Genomic DNA, 22589 nt, shown 5'->3' on the forward strand with positions numbered 1-22589 from the left:
TTCAGTCACTCCCAGAATAGATTCTGGGTATGTTTTAACAGGTATGATTTTAAAGGTTTTGTAGAATATTATGTAGATATCAAAATTAAACTATGTTGAATTGTGCCTATGGTTACAAGAATGGCTACTCTCTTGTTGCTTGTGGTCTTTCTAATACATAAAATAGTACAAATCAATGAAAATGGACTTATTCTTTACAGACTATGGAGGACTTTTTCCTTTTGTCCAAGCTATTGGCAAACTCACACAACATTCCTTACTCTTGTAAAGCATAGCATTTATATTAAGAACCATTAAAATTTCACAAAATGTTCAAAGAGCTCCAAAGTAACATGAATAACATTATGCTTGCACACCTTGTAATTTCCAAGCAGCCAAAACCTTCCTCCCAATGTGCTATTTCCCTTTTGTGAATAGACCACACTAAAGGACCCGAGTCTAAATCTTGGAGTTTCATCCTCTCCATTCCTAGACACATTTACATAACAGGGTGCAAAGCAAAGCTTAAGAAAATGTAAATGCCCTATTTACATAACTACTTACTTTTAATATAAAATGAAATTCTACTATGGAACCCAAAACACCTCCAACGGGCTGTGCAGAAGATGGGATCGATGATGTTCACAGGTCATGCAGCTGAGGGAAAAACAGGCTCAGCAAACCTCAGCACTGTGAGTTGAACACATTAAGCCTTTTGTAAAGCTTTCCGCAAATCACCATAAAAGTTGGTTAAAGTGCTTGCCATTGCTGTATCTACTGCAGACTGAGGGATCATGCCACGCAGATCTGTCTGAATATAGCCTGTTAAAAGACTCTGGCTTGGATTGTCTTTAAGTGGAACACAAAACCAGCCACAGGGATGGTTATAGCCACGAACAAATTCTGGTCTCGTTTCACTCCAGTCAAGACTGACTCCTACAAGACAGTTTTAAAATAATATCATTAAGAGCAATAACTGGTATAAAACTCTCATTTAAAAAATATTATCAGATTCCTTGCTTAAATAGTTTTCTTCTATCCATACTAATGAAAACTAACTCCCAGGAGTGACCACAGCAAAATGAATGAGAACAATTAACTACCAATGAGAATTCTGGTGCAGGGTTGACAGGTAATGGGGAAAATTCTAATCCCTTCAGAAGAGATGACATGATATAATCTTGGTAACTCCTTGGAAATTACAAATTTTAGTTGCAGCAGCCTCAAAGTGACAGGAACAAAATGTATGAGAATGTATGGTACATCCCCAACTTTAGTATTCACCAGTAAACAAGTGGACAACAACTTATAACTCAAGTTTATACTACATATAACACGTATTGATTTACCTACACATTTTAAAACCAGGAGGCTTTCAGTGATGGTATTTTTAATTAAAAAAAAACCCACAATTCAAAGAAGGAAATATACATACATACATATATTTATATGTATGTATGTATGTATCTAGTCTACTATATGCACTTGTACATGTGCATGACATACATGTACACCAAAAAACTGTTTTGAGATTCTCAGAATCAGTCATGTTATCCATTTATGCTATGCATGAAGTATAGAATATTATGTAATTGGGAATAGCTAGTTATTAGAAATGGTTGAGGGCTCATCTTTAACCCATTTATACCTGAAAGGCCCAGGGAATATTTTAGTAGTGGAAGGGGGTGTATGTTAGAGGCAGAACAAAGAGTGAAGGGCTGCAAAACACCATCCTCTAAGCTCAATACAAGTACTGCAATCTTGAACTCACAACTACAGTCATCTTCACTGGGCCCACATAAGACTGACCCTGTCAACAACTGCAGGAAGAGGCTCATGGGACCCTACCCATTACTGTTAAACACTGATAGATTCTGGGAAAGGAGGAGCAATTTTCAGTTGTGTGCCCACTGCTGAGCCCAACAGGTTCCAAACAAAAAGAGGAAATATGAATGTGAGAAAGAGATATATAGGAAAAAGTCTGGGGTAGACAAGGTAATAACAGGAAAGAGAAAGAGTAGTCAGCATGCATTATGTACATGGGTGAAATTGTCAAAGAACAAATTTAATTAATACAAAAAACCCCATGCAATAGATAACAACATATATTCTCAATCAATAATGTCATATATTTATGATATTTAACCTGCCATTTAATCCCTAAAAAAACTAACAATAATTGAGGATTAAAAATCTACCTTATATGGAAGGACTCAGGGTAAAAACTTAAATATCTGAAGTACACTTAAAGCAAGAACAAGAGTTTTAGGTTATTACCACAGGATAAAAGTCCTTCTTCATAGCCCACAGTATAGGAGAAATCAACAAACTCTCTTGGGGAAATAATATTCAAAAGTTGACCAGCAGTAGTGTAACGCATCACACAGCAGTTCTAGAAAGAAAACAGCTTATGATTGGTATGGTCATCAGAGAGTCATCTACCAAGATCAATCTCTAGTAAGAACTGACACAAACTCAAAATGTTTAGGTATAAGAATAATAATTCCTACAGTGGTTCCCAAAGGGATAAGCTCTTTTCTAAATGTCAGTGCTATTATAAGAACATGATAATGATATATAAAAATACAGATATACTCAGTATCTAAATCTGTAATTAGAGAAGGATAATTCAATTAATGTAACCAATTATATAGGCCTAGAACATATATAGAATGAAGGGGTACAAATTGTTTCTGAACTTTGAAGATTTAAAAGAAAATTCACAGATATGTGACATTTTGACTAAAAAACAAAACAAAGCAAAAAAACAAGTATGATAAGTAATAAATAAAAACAGGTAACAAGAAGCCCCTTTGCCTAGATAGTTATCTAGTACTTAAGGCAACACTTTTAGCTCTGGTCTTTGATTTTAATTTAATATAACTGGAAAAAAATCTACATTTAATCTAGAAATCTAAATACAGAGGTGGTGTTTATCTGTCTTTGAGATTTTAGACCCTTAACCAAATTTTTACAATTAAATACATTTAAGACTTTCATAAACAACAATGGAAGAGGCACACTGGAAAAAAAATAAATCAGCACTAATATTCATTAAAATGAGGAATCTCAACTTTCATCTCAGCACTAGGAAAACAGGGATAGGTGGAACTCTTGAGTTTGAGGCTAGCCTGGTTTACATATATAGTTTTAGGCCAGTGAAGGTTAAGCAGTGAAACCCATCTCAAAAAAAAAAAAAAAATAAATGAATGAACAAATAAACACATAAATAAAATGGAGAAACTCAAGCTTTTAAAAGGTAGCATAGGAATCTTCTGTGGTATCTTTGCTATGATTATTTGCAAAGACATTAATGTAATAAATGTTAAGTATATACAAATGTGAATACTCGGAAATATGTGGTGTTTCTCTCTCTCTCTCTCTCTCTCTCTCTCTCTCTCTCTCTCTCTCTCTCTCTCACACACACACACACACACACACACACACACATACACACACACCCTCTGTAGTAAGTTTTCTAAACAGATACCTCTTCAAAGTGCTCCAAAATATCCAGTGAAGTCATTAACCGGTCCCAATCCAAGCGCCAGGGCCCTGGGCGTATGTGGTCTATTACATTATTGACAACATCATCCATAACACCTTGGGCTTTGTAGCTGGAGAACAAGAAACAAAGGCTATCCAAATGAAAATTCAGTGCAGAGCCAACATTGAAAATAAGAGAAAAACTTTTTTTTTTTACATTTAAATTACAAACAATCCCAGTTCCTTCTCCCTCCTGTCCTCCCACTCCCCATCCCACTCCTCAGAGAGAGTGAGGCCTCCCACGGGGAATCATCAAAGTCTATCACTTTTTATGGGGCAACTGAGGTGCTCCCCCACATTATCGAGGCTGAGAGAGTATTCCTCCATAGGGAATGGGCTTCAAAAGGTCAGTTCATGCACTAGGAATAAATACTGGTTCCACTGCTAGCGGCCTCATAGACTGCCCAAGCCCCACAACTGCCACCCACATTCAGGGGGCCTGGTTTGGCCCTATGCTGGTTCCCCAGTCTGGAGTCTGAGAGCTCCCATTTGCTCCGGTCAGCTGTTTCTGTGGGTTTCCCGAGCATGGTCTTAACCCCTTTGCTCATCACTCCTACCTCTTTACACCTGAGTGTAATGTATGAGTTATAAAACTGAGAAATTACTTACAGATACCCACTAAACTCTTCTGAGGGTTTTCTCCAAACTGTTACATCTTTCTATAAAAATATAAACATTATATGGTGATAATTACATAGGTGGAACCTTATATGCAAAATTAACTCTATAAGTTTAGAGCACTTAACTTTGCATTAAAAAACAACTTAAGCAATATCTCAAAGCGAGTAGATAATTATGCCACAATGATACCTGAATTTGAATTTTTTCTGTCACTCCATATTTACATTATACAACTTAAAGATTTCCCAACAGCTTAGAGATTCAAAGACTTTAAAATTCAGTGGCAGCACTATATTAGTAGCTATTATTATTTGCTTCATTCCAATCTTAGCTATTTATTATTACTGACACATTCAAGCTACATTAGAAACATTAAATATTTCATTCTCCAACTGCCCATGCCTTTTTAAAATTAAATAATTCATATTTATTGTGATGATGTTATCTTGAATTAGTTCCTACATCTTCTCCTCTATCATTTCCCAACTGACTCTAAGTATAAAACTCGAGTCCTAGAGAAGAACCTGGCTGAGCTTGGCTTCTGTTTGGCTCTGCCAAATCACGTGGTAAAGAGGAGTGCTAACTGGCTCCTCACAAACTTCTGACACATCTGACATGAGAACAAACTTTCAATGACCATCCTTCCTTAAACTCTCCTTTTGTTGACTTGGAAAATTGTTCTTTGCTTTCGTTGCCATGAACCAATTCTCAAGTCCAACAAGTAAAGAGCTAATGGGCTCCTTCCTTGTTAAGACAACCCACCAGCACATCTGCAGAATTATCCACTGTATACCCATTCAACATATCATTTCTCATCCACAATTTTCCTAATATTTTAAAAGTCATCAGACAATTCACTGGCCATACAATAAACACCCAAACAGTAATTACATATATTTACCATTTTCTTGGCAACTCGCCACTTATCTTCTTCAATGCTATGATACTGGATCAGAGTGTTTTGAAGTTTAGTTGAAAACGAAGCAACATCAGACAGGCTTTCCATTTTGATCTTCCTGTTATAGAAACCAAGATTAGTATCCGCAAATACTGGAGTAAGTCAAATCTGTATTCAGAATAAGTTCTCCTGGAGGAGCTATAAAGGGCAGTTGTACCTGCACCTGCACCCCACTCCCAATGAACTAATCACACAATCCAAGAGCAGGAGCTGGGTAGAAGTTTCCCTGGAAAGCCTGAGATCAGTAATCTATAGCAGGGATAATAAGCAGACTCTTTGTTATTAGGATCACTCCTATAAAATAATAAAAAGAGACAGATGGAAGAAGAGGGAGGAGGTGGCTCTCAAGTACTCCAGCTCTTCAGGAAGTTCCAAAGTCCACACCCAGAGGCCTACTTAGAACTTTGCTCTGAAGGAAAATCTCTATATGCCCAGCAACATCTTAGCAATTCACAATTAAAGTGGCATTGATTCACAAAGGTTGGGATTCACTCTAATGACTCTAATAATGAATAGATTCCTATTCACACCACCATTTCTCATTGTCTAGTGTTCTATTTTCTAGAGTTTTTATGTTCCCCAATCTAAGCTTATCAAGACTTTTGATCTTTGGACTTGGGATTTCTCTGCTTGAACTGCTCAATTCCAAATCGTAGCATGACTAACAACTTGCGATGCCAACTGCTGTTAAAACTTCTTCCTTACCCAGACTTGGGCAAGTTACTGTTGTCTCTGTTTTATTCCTCATAGTGCTTGGCAGTGTCTGAACAGCTTCAGACACTTGTTGGTATATAATTCTACTCTTTAACCACCTCACCTAACTAACAGAGCAAAGGTCTCTGTCATATTCACCACTGTCTAACTCTCACCTAGAACACTGTTTGGCTTTTAATATCACTGTTGATATTTTCCCCCCACATACAAGATTTGGTATCCTTTTATCATCTTTTGATGCCAAGATACAAATTCTTGGCATAATTTCTACATCATCCTTACTTTTCTCATACTTGTAAAAGGTTAACAGAGAAAAGCTACCCATTATACCACTATCAAATCACTAAAAACAAAACCAGGAAAAACTTTATTAATAATTCTGTCTTCCAACCAGAGCTCAGAACTATTGATCTAAAAACTAAAGAAATAAATCAAAGTTGTAGTCAATATTTAAATATCACAATGTAGAGTATAGAAACCTCAAATACTAAAATCAAGATGAGAAAGTATACATGAAAAATTTAATAACCTGAAATCTGAGATCCATAAAAGTGATATAAAATTTCTAAGTATAGACCCTACCTATCCACAGAAAGTGGATGAGCTCATTCCAGTCAAGAATGTAAAGCCACTCAAGAACCTGCCAGCTTAAGAACCAGTACAGTGACCTTATTCAAGGGTGTGGTATAAACAAGTGTAAATTCTTGGAGAGCTTATAAAAGAAATGTACCGAGTGCTGGGTCATGGTGATTAGGCCACATTCTTTAAACTCAGAGGCCCCCTGCTAGCTCCCTGTGGGTGGCAGATTCGAACTTTTATTTTTTCAAAATTTATTTGATAGAAATCAAATGAAATGGTAAGTCACTATTATCATACTCAAACATTAGCTTTGTACAAAGCCAGTACAGAAATGCCAGTACAAGCTACCTATACAGATGAGAATCTGGAACTTTAAGATATTTATCTTGGCAGTTATTCACATTTACTCAACAATGCAATTTCAAGCCTTCTGGTATCGCTTATGTGCAGCAGACCTTAAATGCTTAATCTGGGTTAGCTCTCCCTCCAGTGTTTTCTTACAATCCACACTCCAACTATTCATTTATAGGCTATCATTCTGCTGTAGAGCCTTTTGGAATATAATGTACAGCTATTCAGGGTTGTGCTCTTTCTGACCAACATGACGTAGAAACCCAATGAATAAAATATGTATTGCCATTAACACTAATCATCTGTGAACTTCTGAACACAGAGTCCCCATTACCATAAAGAATGAACAGCTTCTCAAGGTCTACTACTACGTATTTACCAGTATCCAGTTCTAAAAAATGAAAATAAGATAGAACCCAGCTTTTGGCTTATTCTGTCCCTTAAATTTCTGCGGCAATAACAAATCTAAAACGCTAGAAACTGATTGATAGTCTCTTTAAGACTGCTGAAAAAGAAAGGAAGCAGAGACTGAAGTAAATATATTACCAAAAGTTCTCTTTTAACCCTTGAAGTGTTTCACTCAGCAGTTAATTCCTGCATGAAGTCCAGAATAAATAACTGTCTAGGTTGTGATGTGCTTGTCTGAGCACCTCTCTAAACATATTCTAGAATGAAGGGAGGTAGTGCTGGAGATGGCAAGGTTTTGGCTCTCCCCTGGTAAAATCCAGTGCTTGGATTAACTGAAAACAAACCACAGTCTGCCCTCCTGCCATTTGCAACCCGGAAATGGTTTTAAATACCACTTCGAATTGCCTTTTACTAATACAATCTTTTACTCCCTTAACGGTTGTATCAGAAATTTCCCCAACCATAACAAATATCAAAGATAAGAGGCATCACCTAACTAAACAAACTCTAACAATGCCACTCTAACAAAGGCCATAAATCCTGTATCAGGCCAAGAGTTAATTATTGTCAGCTTTATATCTTTTTTGAAGTTAACCTTTATGTCTATGTTTTATATGTCTATATTTTTTTATGGAAACTATTGGGGTTTAGGATGATTTTCCTGATGCTATGTATTAGCAACAAAGTCTTGACTAACAAAATTCCAGTTATTCTCAACTTCATGGCACAATGAAATAGCAATAGGATCTCTTTCTAACACAAGACATTTTAGGATCCACAAAACAGCTCAGTGATTAAAAGTGCCTGAGTTTAACCAAAACATGACCCCCCCCCAAAGTTGTCCTCTGGCATCCACATGTACCACAAGAGCCCTGCGCGCGCACGCGCACGCGCACACACACACACACACACACCACAAAATTTTGAAAAGAAATTACTTTAAACATCCCCTTTGCTATTTGTTCTTTTGTAGTTTAATACACTTACTAAAGATTTTCTGGCACCTAAACTTTAAATCTTCCATTATTCCAATTAATATAGTCTTTATGTGCATCCTGTCAATTTAACAAGTCACAGACTTTCTTCAACAAGACAGCAAACTAAAGCCTGATCAAATTATACATTCTAAAATAAAAAATGTTAACAAAATGCTCTATATCCAATCTATCTAACTTTTCTAACTCCAGTCAAGTATGGTAGCTATGAATTTTTGATACTGGCCCTTGCTCAATATAAAGGCATGAGGTATGAAAGCATACTTCCACGGTGTGTATAATGAGCCTCTTTCAAAGGCTCACCTTGACGTGCAGCCTGACTATGTTAACACTCTTTACAGCGTGCAATATTTACATTCTAATAACACCACAGTCTTAATTTTGAGTCTAATTTAGTGTTAACTCTTTAATGACCTTAATCCTTTTGTAGAATAGTTTTTAAAGTGGTTACGCCCTATTATGTGGTTAATCTTTCTGATAGTTTTACATTATGCCATTCCATGTGATTATCATGACAACCTTAAGAGCCCATCCGGTCTTTATCCCTACTTTACAGAAAGGGAATGCTGCCATGGGAAAGTGAAATTATACCAAATTCCAAAGACAAATAGGTGGGGCAACAAAAGTTCTAACCAAGCTCTTTGATCTGAGTTCACGGGTCAATCCTGAAAACGCTGATCTGTAGACTCTCACAAACTGTACATAAAAACATGACTTCCCCAATGTATTCAACTGTCTTCCTAGTCCCGGAACCCCCAAGACCTCAAATAACCTTCCCTAAGTAGACACGAAGGAAACCTGCAGCAGTAACTTCCATGAGTTACTATGTGGACTTGCAAGTTACTGAGCACTGAGGAAGTGTCTCTTGGGAACCCTGTCCCCGTGGAAGCTCAACCAGAAGAAATGGCCCCTGCACCTCTTCCGAGGACCACGGAAGAGTCTCTGCGGAGCACGCCCTCGGGACCTACCCCATGGCCCTAGGAGCACTGCCATCACCATTTAACAGGTGAGGAAACTGAGGCCTACTCCGCTCGCGGCGGCTGCAGTCGTGGCGCTCTGTCCGGTCTCACCCGCACCCAGGGTCACCCATCCCTCTCCTGTCTGCTAAGAGCAGCGCCAGGGAACGCTCGGCCCCGCCCGTCCGCCCGTCCGCCCGTCCGCCCGTCCTCCCTCCAGGCCGTTACCTGAGGATGCCAAGCGGCCACCAAGTCCAGGAAAACCGGGTTCGCCGCTCCTGCAACCCCACGCTTCAAGCTGTTTTCTAACCCGCCCAGGCGCTGCCCGCAGCAGCCAATGGGCGCGGGTGCCTTCCAACCACAGCCAATCATAAGGCAGCAGGCATCTCGGGTCAAGGCGGGCCACGCCCGCAGCCCCGCCCCGTGCGGACCCTTGGGGACCTCCGGGAAGTGTTAGCGGAGCAACGTGTGTTCGCTGGGATTGGCTGGCTCCTGGGCGTGAGGGGTCCCGATTGGCCGCCGAGGATGGACCGATTCCGCGTGGGTCTGGGCTGGCCGGAGCCTGTCTGAGTTCCCCTGGTGTGCAGGTTTGCCTCTGGGCTTGGATTAGAGCCAGTGAGTGTGCCCGGGCCAAGTGATTGTGAAAGGTTTGTGCGAGACTGCGGGGGGAAATAACAACTGAGGAATAGTGGTGAGGGAGAAGGACCCACAGTCTCCATTGTGAAGATCCCAAGTGGGGCACTGCTAAGGCAGGATGCAAAGTCTGGTGAGAAAAGGCTTCCCCTGTGAGGAAGACCCCTCTTCCATATTGCTGTCTAGCCTAGTGCTGGAAGGTAAAAGTGCAACCACGGTGTAAGTTGACCTTTAGCCAAACGGTGTTTCTTGTCTTTGGGTAAGAGAGTTCAGAGAACATCCTTGAAAGTAGAGAAGAGGTGTTTGGCAGCTGTGTTTACCAAACTCAACGTTCTGGTTTTTCATCCCCTCTTAACAAGAGAAACATTCATGCTAGTAGCTATGAAGTTATCCATCTGGTGTGATTCTTGCAAGTCTAAACTCTGAAGATCAAGTTGTTTGCAAATTGCATTTACTAAGATAGCATAGCTTGAGAACTGAGAACAGGAAGGACTGCAGTCATTATTTTTTGATAGACCTGCAGTAAGAATAAATAATACCATCATAACGTTTTAAATTAGCCTTGCTAAAAAAATCACTAAACACCACTCGCCAGTGCTCATGCTTCACTTCTCATTGAATACATCGGACAATTCCCTAAATAGAGTTCTAAAAATCGTTTTTAAAGTTTACCGGGTTTTAGTGTGTGTGTGTGTGTGTGTGTGTGTGTGTGTGTGTGTGTGTGTGTGTGGTTTGTTTTCCTGCATGTATGTCTGTGCACTACGTGTGTGGTGCACATATTTATTGCCCGCCGAGGCCAGGTGGCTAGAAGATGGTGTCAGATCCCCTGGGACTGGAGTTACAGACAGATTATTCTGAGTTGCCATGTGGGTGCTGGGAATCCAGCTCCTCTATTCTGGAAGAGCAACAAGTGCTCTTAACCCCTGGACCATCTCTCCAGCCCAAAGATAGGTATACAGTAATGATGAGAAGCCACTCACCACTCGCATAGGTCTTGAAGCTCTTAGTTGCTGATTGGCTGAAGTGGAATTTGGTCACTAATTTCTAAAACTGAGGCTCTTTATCTCCACAAAACTCTTCCTGTGCTTCATTGATCTTTGTCAGACAGCTGTGTACCTCAGCCAGACAAGACATGAAAGACCCAACCCTGGAGATTTACATGATTTGACAGTAAAAAGAACAACTTTGGAAAAATAAAAAAAAAATGTCTCTCATTCTTACAATTTAAGGCAGGAGACACCACTACCTATTAGAGGCAGACCTACCTATTCTATGAGATGCCTGGAAAACATGTTAAAGCAAACTTGACCCTTGCTTTGAAGGAGAGCTGCATGAAGTCGTACTATCACATGTGATTTCTTGTCTCTGTTCTTGTTTCTTTGTGTTTGTTCTTCATCTTTTGCCCTGTGGTTTCTTAGCTAGAATGAACTTAAAGTAGTTGAAAACCATTATCTTCATCAAAGTGGAATGTCACTAAAGCAAGACCTCGGGTTCAGAAAAGAAAGAAAACATTACCTGGATCTGTTATTTAAGGGCTTTCTATGTTCCATGGGCAATATTAAGTGTTTTTCATATGTTAACCCATTTAATCCAAATATAAATGTGGTAACAGACATGTACTATTACTGCTGACCTTACATATATGGAGGCAGTATAGCATACAAGGAAACAGAAATGCCTTTTGGATAGTTTGAAAAATGAGAAAATAGGTTTCCATCTAGTGTTAAAATATAAAAGAGACATGTATAAGAGATTTGAACAGTTCTGTGGAAAGTTATCCTAAAGGTACAAAACCATTTCCCTGAGAAGCCCACTCATCTGACTTAATATATGAACATATCTAAAGAAAGGCAGAACGTATTTCTCAAACAAACAGTGTACCAAAAGGTTCACAACGGTAAGCAATAAATCTAGAAATGAAATGGCACATAAATATCCCCAGCTCTCTGAAATTAAAAACAAAAACAAATTTTTCCCTAAACTCTATGATCCTACCCAGCTATGATACCTATGAACTACAACAAAGACCAACATACCAAGATATACCTAAAGGTACAGTAGTGGCACCCACATTATGACAATAACCAACACTAATGTAATTAGACTCAGGCATGCTTAACACAAGGAAAATCATGCCTGGTACTGTAAAGCTAATCAACCACGTATGGCTGTTGAGGCCATGCATCTTAGAACACCTGCTTCCTTCAGTTTCCTGCGCCAGTATATAATTCCTAACTGCATTGCAGATACGTAACCTTTATACCCACAGATAAGTGTAGAGCCCATCCCCATCAAAGAAGCTTTCTCCCTGCTCTTTCTGTCTTCCTTCCTTCCTTCCTTCCTTCCTTCCTTCCTTCCTTCCTTCCTTCCTTCTTTCTTCAGCACATCATTACAGAAAGCTATACAAGTCAAAATTCAGTGAATAACTGAGTGCCCAAACCCAGTTGATGACATCAACAACACAACTCTAGCAGTAAGGGTCAGGGAACATCCTGAAAGAGAGTGTAGAAAGATTATAAGAGCCATAGAACCAGGAAGTCTACTGTGAGATTGTGTCTTCTGGCTATGACAGGGAAGCTACACCCACCAAGTCTCAGCAACATGGCAGCCTAAACACGATCTGAACAATTCCAACAACAGTTGACATCCCAGTGTAGATGGCAGAAGTCTCACTGGGGCTTACTCCTTGACAGTTAACAACTGTTGAGGGAGAATGACTCTTCCACAGGGACAAGCCCTTTAATTGGTTATCCAGTACCAAGTGTTTAGCCCTAGAAGCATACATCAGGCAACAATGAACTGTTTTATTTCACATGTTGAATACTTTATATGTATATGTAAAAACAATGTTTAAAGAAGAGGTGGCCATGAATTCGGGAGGGAAGGGAAGTCAAGCATAGGAAGAGTAGAAGAGAGGGAGGAAACAAAGTAAGTATATTTTACTTAAATAAGAAAAACATTAAAACAAAAATTGTTCCCTAAACTCCTTAGTTTAAAAAGTAACCATTTTATACTGGGGAATAATGATAATAATAATAAATTTAAAAGTCAAGAAACATAAGAAAAAATAGATGAATGGGATACTACATTAAGCTGAAAAGGCAATGAGGAATCGATATGGTGGAGATAAAACTTAAACATCCATACAGGAGAATATATAATACATAATTATTATTTACATAATACATAGAATACATAATCAAGAATAACAACAAATGAAAACCCTGCCTTTCTTCTGGATCTGTTCCCAGTGTAAACTATATTTTGTTCCTAGGTCACTGAGGGCTAGAGCTATATTTTCGCTGAATCTAAGCAGATTCTCCTACTATCAAATATGGTAATGTAAACTCATTTCTTCCTTTCAACTATTTCAAAGAGCTTCAAAGAGTAACAGACTTTCAAACATTTCTGGTTAAGATATACACTTGTGTATACTGATATTTTGACCTCTTTAGAGATAAAGCCTCCTGCTAAATATTTCTCAGTGTTTGAACCAGTTTTTTTTTCTAATATACCTAGTTCAAGAGATCATATCTGATATAAGTCACTATGCCATGGGCCAAGTTTTACTAAGATTTTTAATGTTCAATTTGGGAATCCAAGTGATGTAAAATAATGCATTTAACATAATTATTTTCAACAGAGATTCCTTTGAGACTAAACTTGTGAATCCATTTTTAGTACACCAAGTAGGTCACAGACTGAGGACACAGGAGTAAGAGACACCATCAAGGTCAAAGAACACATCTGGCATAGCTAAGGAATATAAGCTGCATTCTTTGACAGTTTCTCTCTGAGGACCAAAGCAGGGAGACTGCAGATATGAGCTTTTGCCCACAAAGCAGCAAAGAGGAGCACCTAGTAGTCAACTTCTGAGAACATTAAAGGAATTTCTATGAGGACCTAAGAATCGCTGCTAAGTCTAACATTTAAGACCAAGGTGAAATATACTGAGGTCGTATTTTCTTGAAAAACCTTCATGTCAACTAAACCACAAGTTTCTCTGAAAGAGCTAGGGGACTGAATTTTGCCTATCAGCCCATCTGTGGGTTGGGTTGACATCTGTTGCCTCTCTGTCTCCTTGTCTCCCTGTCTCTCTCTGTCTCTGTCTCTCTCTCTCTTTCTGTGTGTGTGTGTGTGTGTGTGTGTGTGTGTGTGTGTGTGTGTTCTTCTTCAGTCTTTACTGAGATAACATAAAGGAAACCATCCTCCATTAGCCGGGGCCTAGATGTCCTTGTGTGCTAGTGTCCCATTAAAATGGTTCGCTGTCATCTTGCTTGCTGTAGGAACCTCACTGGAAGTAGAAAGTTCATAAGGTCACCCCCAGGACTGACATGAAAATTTTTTCATCATTTATGTTTCATTAAAAATGTTGTAAATATGCAGGTAAACAGAACTAAATTACTAATAGTGAATGTCTTTGGCATTTTTGAAACAGATATTCAAAGTAACCAAGAAAGCATAAAAAAAATATATTTGCAAGACTCAAAAGACACAGAACCCAAACATCAGAGACTCATCTAAACCTTGAAAGTACCAACAATGGTAGAACCCTCAGAGACCTCGGGAGTCTTCCCCTTAATGTCTCACCATGACTCTTCACCTTCCATAAACTTCCTTTTCTCCATAGGGAAACTCTCTACTACCAAGGCAAAAATGGCTCCTCTTGTTTCTCTCGTGTATTCAGACATTCTTTCTTCTCTGGCTTCCAAGACTGTTTTCTATTTCAAAAAAAAAAAAAAAAAAAAATTCAGACAAAATTTCTTGGAGAATTGTATCTCAACACCTATTTACCTGATGCTAATGAAAGACTTCTAAAATATTCCTTTTCTTTTTTTATTTTGCTTTAATTAAAAAAAAGAGTTAAAAAAAACTCAAGATCTAAATAAGCACATATAAAGTCAATGTGGGTTCAGGTGTGTGTGCAGTACTAAGGCAGCAAAGGTGGAATTCTAAGAAGTGTGGGAATTCTGGAATTCTGGGAGTTCCAAGAAGTGTGGTGCATAATTCTATCTGGAGTTAAGAGAAGGAGCCTACATTATTAGATTAATTTCAACTTTGAGGGTCATCTGATTATACTTAGGTGTTATTTAGAAAACAGAAGGATGAGCTTGGTGACAGCTTTTTAAGTTATTGGGAATGGAAAAGGAAATAAAGTAAAAGAAAGGTGGGTTAGGGGTGTTTCTTTTGCTTTGATCCTGGAAAGTAGGACTTCTAGCATGAGGATGAACAGCACATGAACTGGTAGCCTATGTCTGTCTCTCCTGCAACTTAGTCAGTAGTTACAAAAACAACAGAGTGATCCTAGATCACTACTTACCTGCCTATCACCTTACACAAACTAGTAGGGCAATAAATTTTTTCCTTTTGTGACAAAACAACAACAACAATTGGATATTAATAACTTTCTAGGAAAATGAGTTGGAATATTGAAGCAAAAATCAGTAAAAACGAGATACATACAACAAAGTGGTGATTAGGTTTGACATTAGGTATTGTTTCAAAGTCAACTTTATGCTTTGGAGAGGCACAAAGGAAGGTATGTGCTATTTGTCTTCTATTCTCCCACAGGTGTTATGAGTGCTCACTTTTTCTTATTCTAATTAACCCACCCAATTCCTCTTGGCCTTTTTGTTAGCAGTGTTGTTACATTTTCAACAGCCAGCCACACTAGAGGCTGAGGATGCTGCTGGTGTGGGAAAGACGCACTGGCACTGAGGAGAACAATAGTTTTTTGGGACAGCCCAGGATCCAGTCCCCTTGGTCCTACCATCTTATCCTATTTTAACTTCAGGGATGAATCCTTTTCCAACTGTAGCTCTTGGGCTAGGATGGTCTAACTGTTCTTTTAGCTCTAAGCAGGACATGGTCTGGCTAACCAGTCTATTACAGTTACTCTGGCAAAGGGATAAATTACTAGTGGCAAGATGACCCAAATCTATTCAATGCGCTTCACTCCCTAGGGAATTTGGGGCAGTGTTAAGAAAGTAAGGTGATTGTTATGAGAGAGTTGATGACCTGTGGTGTACAGTAAGCCTGGGCACTGGCATTTGTCTAAGTTTCAACACGGGAGAAAGCCAGGTCAATAGAATGAGACGGTGGCCTGATGCCACTACTCATGTTTTTAAGAGTCATCCATTCCAGAGCCATATTCCACCCTGAACCTTTTCTGTACAGAATTTAGTGCATTTCTGTTTTGTTTCAAAAGCAATTGGAGATCATCTTCTCTCACATAGGATTAAAGATTCCCCATGATCCATGACCAGAGACTCCCGTTCCTGTAATACATTCTTCCTTGGTGTTACCCAGCAGTGGTCTGAGACCAGGTGAAGGCAAAGTGCTGGAAATAGATATCCTAGCAGTAGCTAATTCTGGAAGGGCCTGAAGTGCCACCTGTGTTTGAACAGGCAAGAGTGGTTCCTTTATTCTTATACAGTTGTTTAGAGTACAGTCAAACATAGAAGAGACTGCTTTTGTTTATTCTAAGTACTTCAAATATCCATAGTCATCTTAGATTCGGTTTTCAAAAAGCCAAGCTGTCATTTCTTATGCATTTAATTTCCATGAAATCTTCCCAGATCTCCCTTTTGTACAATTCATTTATTTTTCACTAAGATCTATGTATGAGAGCTACATTAGTCTTTGTACACTATGTATGTTCAGTACTCATGCAGGCCAAAGGGTATTGGATCACTGGATAACAGGCAGTTTTGACCTACCTGGGAAGCAAACCCAGATCTTCTGCAAGATCAATAAACTCTCTTAACCACTGAGTCTTTTCTCCAGCCCCTTTTTAATAAGCTTTTTATCCCCCCTGTTATCTGAATTCATTAGGGTGAATCCCTGACTTCTATTAAAATGTAAGTTTTCACTTATCCTACTGAGAAATAGCCTTTTCTATGGTGAAGTAAATTAAATAATATCATGTGGTATTAATTACTTGCTTTTATAAATAAAAATGTCAGAAATTGGCACTGAAGAAAATAGTTGAAAAACCTTCATATCCAAAAATATTCTGAGTCCTTCCTACATGATTTCAGTTCATTCTCTCGGGCTGAGAGTTTGGACATTTTATTAAACATAAATGAACATTAGCATACCCTGTAATATATGAGTAAGAACATGTCTTTGCAGGGTGTTTATAAATATTGGAGGCAGTGGTTGAAGATGAGCTGCCACAGTTTGCAGCTTAGACTAAGCACAATGAAAATGATAGAGGTGGGTGTGGTGGCACACACCTTTAGGGAGGCAGAGGCAGGTGAATTCAAGGCCAGGCCTGCCGGGGCTACATAATGAGATAATGTAGAGGGAGGGATAAGAGCGGGAAGGAGGGAGGGAGCAGAGAAGGGATGGATAAGGGAAAAGGGGCTAAAAACTTGGGGAAGAACATGATTAGGGTACAGGGCAGGTTCTCCAAGTTTCCCATGTGTTTCAGCAAGAGAAGCTCTAAAAATGTACCCTTTAAAAGCCTACTAAGTCACCAAATTTACCCTTTAAAAGCCTACTAAGTTATCATGGGGGGGGGTGGAGGAAGGCAAGTCACGTGACTTCTTCCATGAAGCTAGCCACTCCTCACACTGCACAGGATGACACCACATGACTAATTAGAGACAAGCCTGATTTCTGCTTGACAACCATCAGAATAGAAGAAGTAAGTTTGTGTGAGAAGTTTGAAGGCCAGAGGAAAAGAATCTGTGGCTCAGTACTGAGATGCCTATGACCTATTCTTCTGTTATATTTTTTGTTATGTATTATTTTGTGGTATATAACTATTGTTTCATATTGGGGTTTTTCAGTTGATTTGCAAAATAAATACGCTTTGAGAAAATTTACAGCCATTAGAGAGTAAAACATCCTATGCTATACAGAAAAGGTTGATGTTAGGAAACTATAGTAAAAGCAACAGGAAAAGAAAATAAATAAGTAGAAAAATTCAAAATATATATTCACCTATTCAAATGTTTTGTTACAAATAAATGGAATTACAACTATTTTAAGTTATATAAATCAGATTGCAATCACCATGCATTATATACATTATCTCCAGTGTAGCTAGCATCTGAGGAATATTTGGCATGTCTCAAGTATGTAGTGCCATAGTCTCCCTCTTGCTAGTAGGATATGGAAGCATAATAGGCTAATAGTGTTTGGTGTAGGTTGTATGAACTCTATTCATTTATTTGCTATACTAATTTCTCCCTTGGAATAAGCTGATGCCCTGTCAGGTCAATTCACCAATAGAAAAAACTAGGCAAAGGTTAACTGGAATTTCCAACTGAGTGTAGGAGGCCATATCTGTTCAAAGTTGCTCAAGACATTCACAGTGCATCAGAACCCTAGTGGTGAACCCTGCCAATAATTGCTCCTGAAATAAAAGCACAAAGGTCACTTCTCACCTAACTGAGTGGAGAAGGTAGTAACTTGCCATCACTATCAAGGTGGATTTGAAGTTAAATTTCATGTTGTGTTTTATTTGGAAATGGTCAGAATAAGACTGATACTAAAGTGAACCCCACACAAGAAAGTGAACTCACAAACCAGAGTGCAAGGAAAGGGGGATCTTTTATAAGCAAAGAAAGGAAGGGACCAACTGAAAGTTCAATTCTTAAAAGAGCAGAAAGTATGGCCTACAATAAAGGTGAATCTTCCCACCTCAAATGATTTAATTAAGAAAAAACTTTTGCTCACTGCCTGCTTCCCCTCACTGCCACTGGCAGGTCCATTCTTTCACTGGCATCAGAGCATACTTCTTTGGGATTCAAGCATATACTGTTGACAGCTGAGACACAAACCCTCATGGATTGAACAACTACTGGATTCTTGAACTTTCCATTGGTAGACAGACATTGTTGAACTAGCTGGACCACACAGCCTTTAAAGCACTCTAATAAATCTCCTTTCTATATATCCAGATTCATTATGTAAGTTTTTCCTCTAGAGAACCTCTACTAATATGGAAACAGAAGATACAAACCTCCCAACAACAACATAAAGGTCAGGACCAGAAGGATTCAGCACAGGTTTCCCCCAGACCTTCAAAGAAGAATTAACACAAATACTCCTTAAATTTGTCTTCAAAATAGAAGCTGAAATAATATTTCTTAATTATTTTTATAACATCACAATTATTGTTACCCAAACCACATACTCAACAAATAAAAATTATAAACTAATATCCATTATGAACATAGATACAAAAATTCTCAATAAAACACTTGCAAACCAAATTCAAGGACATGTCAAAAAGATTATGCACATAGTCAAGTTGGCTTCATCCCAGAGATGTAGGGATTGTTCAACATATGTAAGTCAATAAATATAATCTGTCATATAAATAGAATACAAGACAAAAACTACATGATGTTTTCATTAGACACATGAGACCTTTGACAAAATCTAACATTCCTTCATAATGAAGGCCCTAGAGAGAGGAGGGATCTATGTTAATGTAATAAAGGCAATTTACAGCAAGTCCATCGCCAACATCAACATAAATGGAGAGAAACTGAAAGCATTTCCACTAAAATCAGGAACAAGACAAAAATGTCCACTCAGAATGTGGCAGTTTGAAAGAAAATGCCCTCTAAGGAAGTGGCAATATTAGGAGGTATGGCTTTGTTAAAGAAAATGTGACACTGTGGAGACAAGCTTTGAGGTCTCATATATGCTTAAGCCATGTCCAGTAAAACAGACTATTTCTTGTTGTCTTGCAAGATGTAGAACTATTAGTTGCTCCATCACAATGTCTGCCTACATGCTTCTGTGTCCCACCGTAATGATAATAGGCTAAACCTCTGAACTGTAAGCCACCTACTTAAATGTTAAGAGTTACCATGGTCATGGTGTTTCTTCAAAACAAAAGAAACCCTAAGACACCATACCTATTCAATATAGTACATGAAGTACAGAATTATGGCAGCTGAAGGAGATCAAGGGGATACAAATGGGCAAAGAAGAATCAAAGCATCTTTATTTGTGGATGATTTCTATATAAAACTCTATAAAGATTTCAGCAAGGAACTTCTACAAGTATAAACATATTTATCAAAGTATCAGGATATACAGTTAACATACGAAATCAGTATGTCAGCAAATGACAAACAGTAATACTGAGAAAGAAATCAGGGAAGCAGTAACTTTCACAACAGCCTCCACAAACTATTTTGGGATAACTCCAAGCAAGTGAAAGATTTGTATAGTAGAAACTTTAAGACATTGAAGGAAGAAATTGAAGAAGATAACAGAACATGGAAATATTTCCCATAATCATGGAAGGATCAGGAGGAATAATATTGTGAAAATGGCCATCCTACCAAAAGTAATCTGTAGATACAATACAAATGCAAGCCTGACCAAAATTCCAACAGAATTCTTTACAGAAATTGAAAAAAAAATTAAACATCTTATGTAATATCACACACACACACACACACACACACACACACACACACGCGCGCGCGCACTAAAACAATTTTGAATAATAAAAGAACTGTTGGAAGTATCACCAGCCTATATTTCAAGTTGTATTACAGAGCTATAACATCCAGGACAGTAAATCCAGGGATGGTAGGAATTCACAGGCTTTGGAATGAGGTAACACAGAAAACTACACTGTTCCAATATCCAAACAGCAATCTTTATTATCATCACTGTTTTTTTTTTCTAAACAGGTTGAGAGGTTTTGTGTTTTATATTTTGTTTTAGAGATTACAATATAATTATATCATTTCCCTCTCCCTTTCTTCCTTCAAACCCTTCCCCATACCCTTCCTTGCTCTTTTAAATTATGGCATCTTTTTCATTAATATTGGTACATTCATATATATTTCTAAGTATAACTTACCCGGTCTGCATAGTACTACCTAGGCAGGATTTAGATGGAGTGCATTGCCAAATATTACACATGTGTGACATAAGAATGATTTAAACATCTGTAGATCATAAAGATTGGGTTGGCAATTAGTCAGTAATGCAATCTGTAAGCATATGCATTTAAATCACTGCTTCATCACTCCTGCTGTTTGGATGTGTTCACTTCAATATCTAGGTTTGCCCAATGTGATGATGGTGAGGGTGAGGCCTGTAAGAGGAAAGCGGGTCATTAAGGCTCCTTCTTTCATATATGGGCTTAGATACTCAATGATAGAAGTGGCTCAGGAAAGGGAACTGATCTTCTTTCACATTCTATCCATTCTCTGGTGATAAAAATGCATATAATAATGAACATATCATACAGTTTTGTTGTTGTTTGCAAGTTCTTGGTGTAGCCCAGACTGACCTCAAACTCAGGTCAGTCTTTTTGTCCTTGCCTCAGACATGTAAACATTGTGGTTACAGGTGTGAACCAGAACACCAGCCTCATAGTTCTCATCTCTGAAAAAGAATGCCAGGGGAGAGTTGTATGAGAGACAAGTACAAAGAGGAGATGGGTGAAGGAAGTTGTGACTAGAGGGCCTAGCCATTCCTGAACTCAGCAGCAAGCTCTGGCTTTGTACCTGGCCCTGGCGAGACACCACACAGACAAGGTGCTGCTGGGAAGACTCAGTGAGTTCTCTTTGACTATGACTGCATTAAGCCATTAAGAGTTTTACTTTTAAATACTTCAGTAAGAGCAAACATTGCAGAGAACAACTGAGAAACGTGTAAAATGATTGGAGATAGCTCTCAAATTTTCCATGTCTTCATATGGTAAGTATGTAATTCAAAATGGAAAAATATTTTGAATTTCTTAAAAAGTAACGCGTCTTAGAAATGTGTTCTTCTTTAGATATCATTAACTTAGAAATATTCCCTCCAACTTCTTTCTACAGTCTATTAAAAGGCCTCTTCCTGAGTAACCACAACCACTACTTGCTTGATAAGTAAGAATAAATATTGAGAAAGGATATTTTAAAGATAAAAACAAAGACATAATTTTATTCAAAATGCTGCCATGTTAGACCTGTTGATTGCATATCCTAACTAAATTAGTAGGTGGGTGCTAGTCTTTTGGTGTTTCTCACATCCAATTTTTGTTGGATGTGAGAAACACATCCAATCACCTTACATCTTGACATCTCTATTTGTCTGACCTGCTACAACCTCTGAATGGATGCATTATTATATTATAATCAAAATAGTCTCTAGTGGATTTTCCCCACTGCCTCCTAGTACTTCTCAGTCAGTGTGTGTGTGTGTGTGTGTGTGTGTGTGTGTGTGTGTATTTGACTAATTTTCCTGATTCACTGTGTTTGTGTTCATGAGGTCAATCCTATTACATAAACTAGACATCCACATGGGGTGTATTCAAGCATTATGGAAATGTGTTCCAAATTAGAAAAAAGCTAAGATGTCTAAGAGTATAAAATTGCTGTAAGTAATCTTATATCTCAGTATAATAGAAATTTGTAGAACATGCTACTAAGAAAAGTGTGGATCCTTCAAAAGGCTTTGTACACAATTGAACATAAACAAAAAGAAACCCAGGTGATTTTGTACAAATTATAAGTAAATACTCTTTCGTTCAAAACTTCTGTTTCAGGGACTTTAAGAAGATAGCAAAGAGAATTAGCAGAGACTCCAAATGTATGGTATCTACATGCAAGAACTGCTTGTTGTGGCAGCACAAAATTTAGGTGCAGCCTAGTAAGAAATATGAAAGTGAATTTATGTTTACAGTCAATATAAAGAAAGATATCCAAAGTCTCTGACCACACTGGATTTACATTAGAAATTAGTTAAAATAAAAATTATCTAGAAACCCCCCAAGGCCCTGAACATTTAGCAAATAAACATGTGTGGGTTAACCACAAAAAAGAAACCACCAAGGAAACTAGGCATATTGAATATGAATGTGCATTCACTCGTGTG

The 22589-nt window shown here is 38.2% G+C and overlaps 1 protein-coding gene across 3 annotated transcripts in view; it reads right to left on the reverse strand.

Annotated features, from left to right (window-relative positions):
- Positions 1–247: 247 nt before the first annotated feature.
- The window catches only part of Stard4 (StAR related lipid transfer domain containing 4), a 1044307-nt gene continuing 1021965 nt past the window's right edge, over positions 248–22589 (reverse strand). For 2 of the 3 annotated variants that reach the window (XM_051202353.1, XM_051202354.1), the window contains exons 2-6: positions 5048–5165; positions 4135–4184; positions 3470–3596; positions 2257–2371; positions 248–915 (exon numbers count right to left, since the gene is read on the reverse strand). In XM_051202353.1, coding sequence (XP_051058310.1) covers positions 686–915; positions 2257–2371; positions 3470–3596; positions 4135–4184; positions 5048–5152 — 627 coding nt within the window. In that variant the 5' untranslated portion in view covers positions 5153–5165 and the 3' untranslated portion in view covers positions 248–685. Of the gene's footprint in view, positions 916–2256; positions 2372–3469; positions 3597–4134; positions 4185–5047; positions 5166–9335; positions 9482–22589 lie in introns of those variants that run through there. The other variant, XM_051202352.1, reaches the window with a different exon arrangement.

Source organism: Phodopus roborovskii, unplaced genomic scaffold, assembly GCF_943737965.1.
Source record: "Phodopus roborovskii unplaced genomic scaffold, PHOROB, whole genome shotgun sequence".
Lineage (NCBI taxonomy): Eukaryota > Metazoa > Chordata > Mammalia > Rodentia > Cricetidae > Phodopus > Phodopus roborovskii.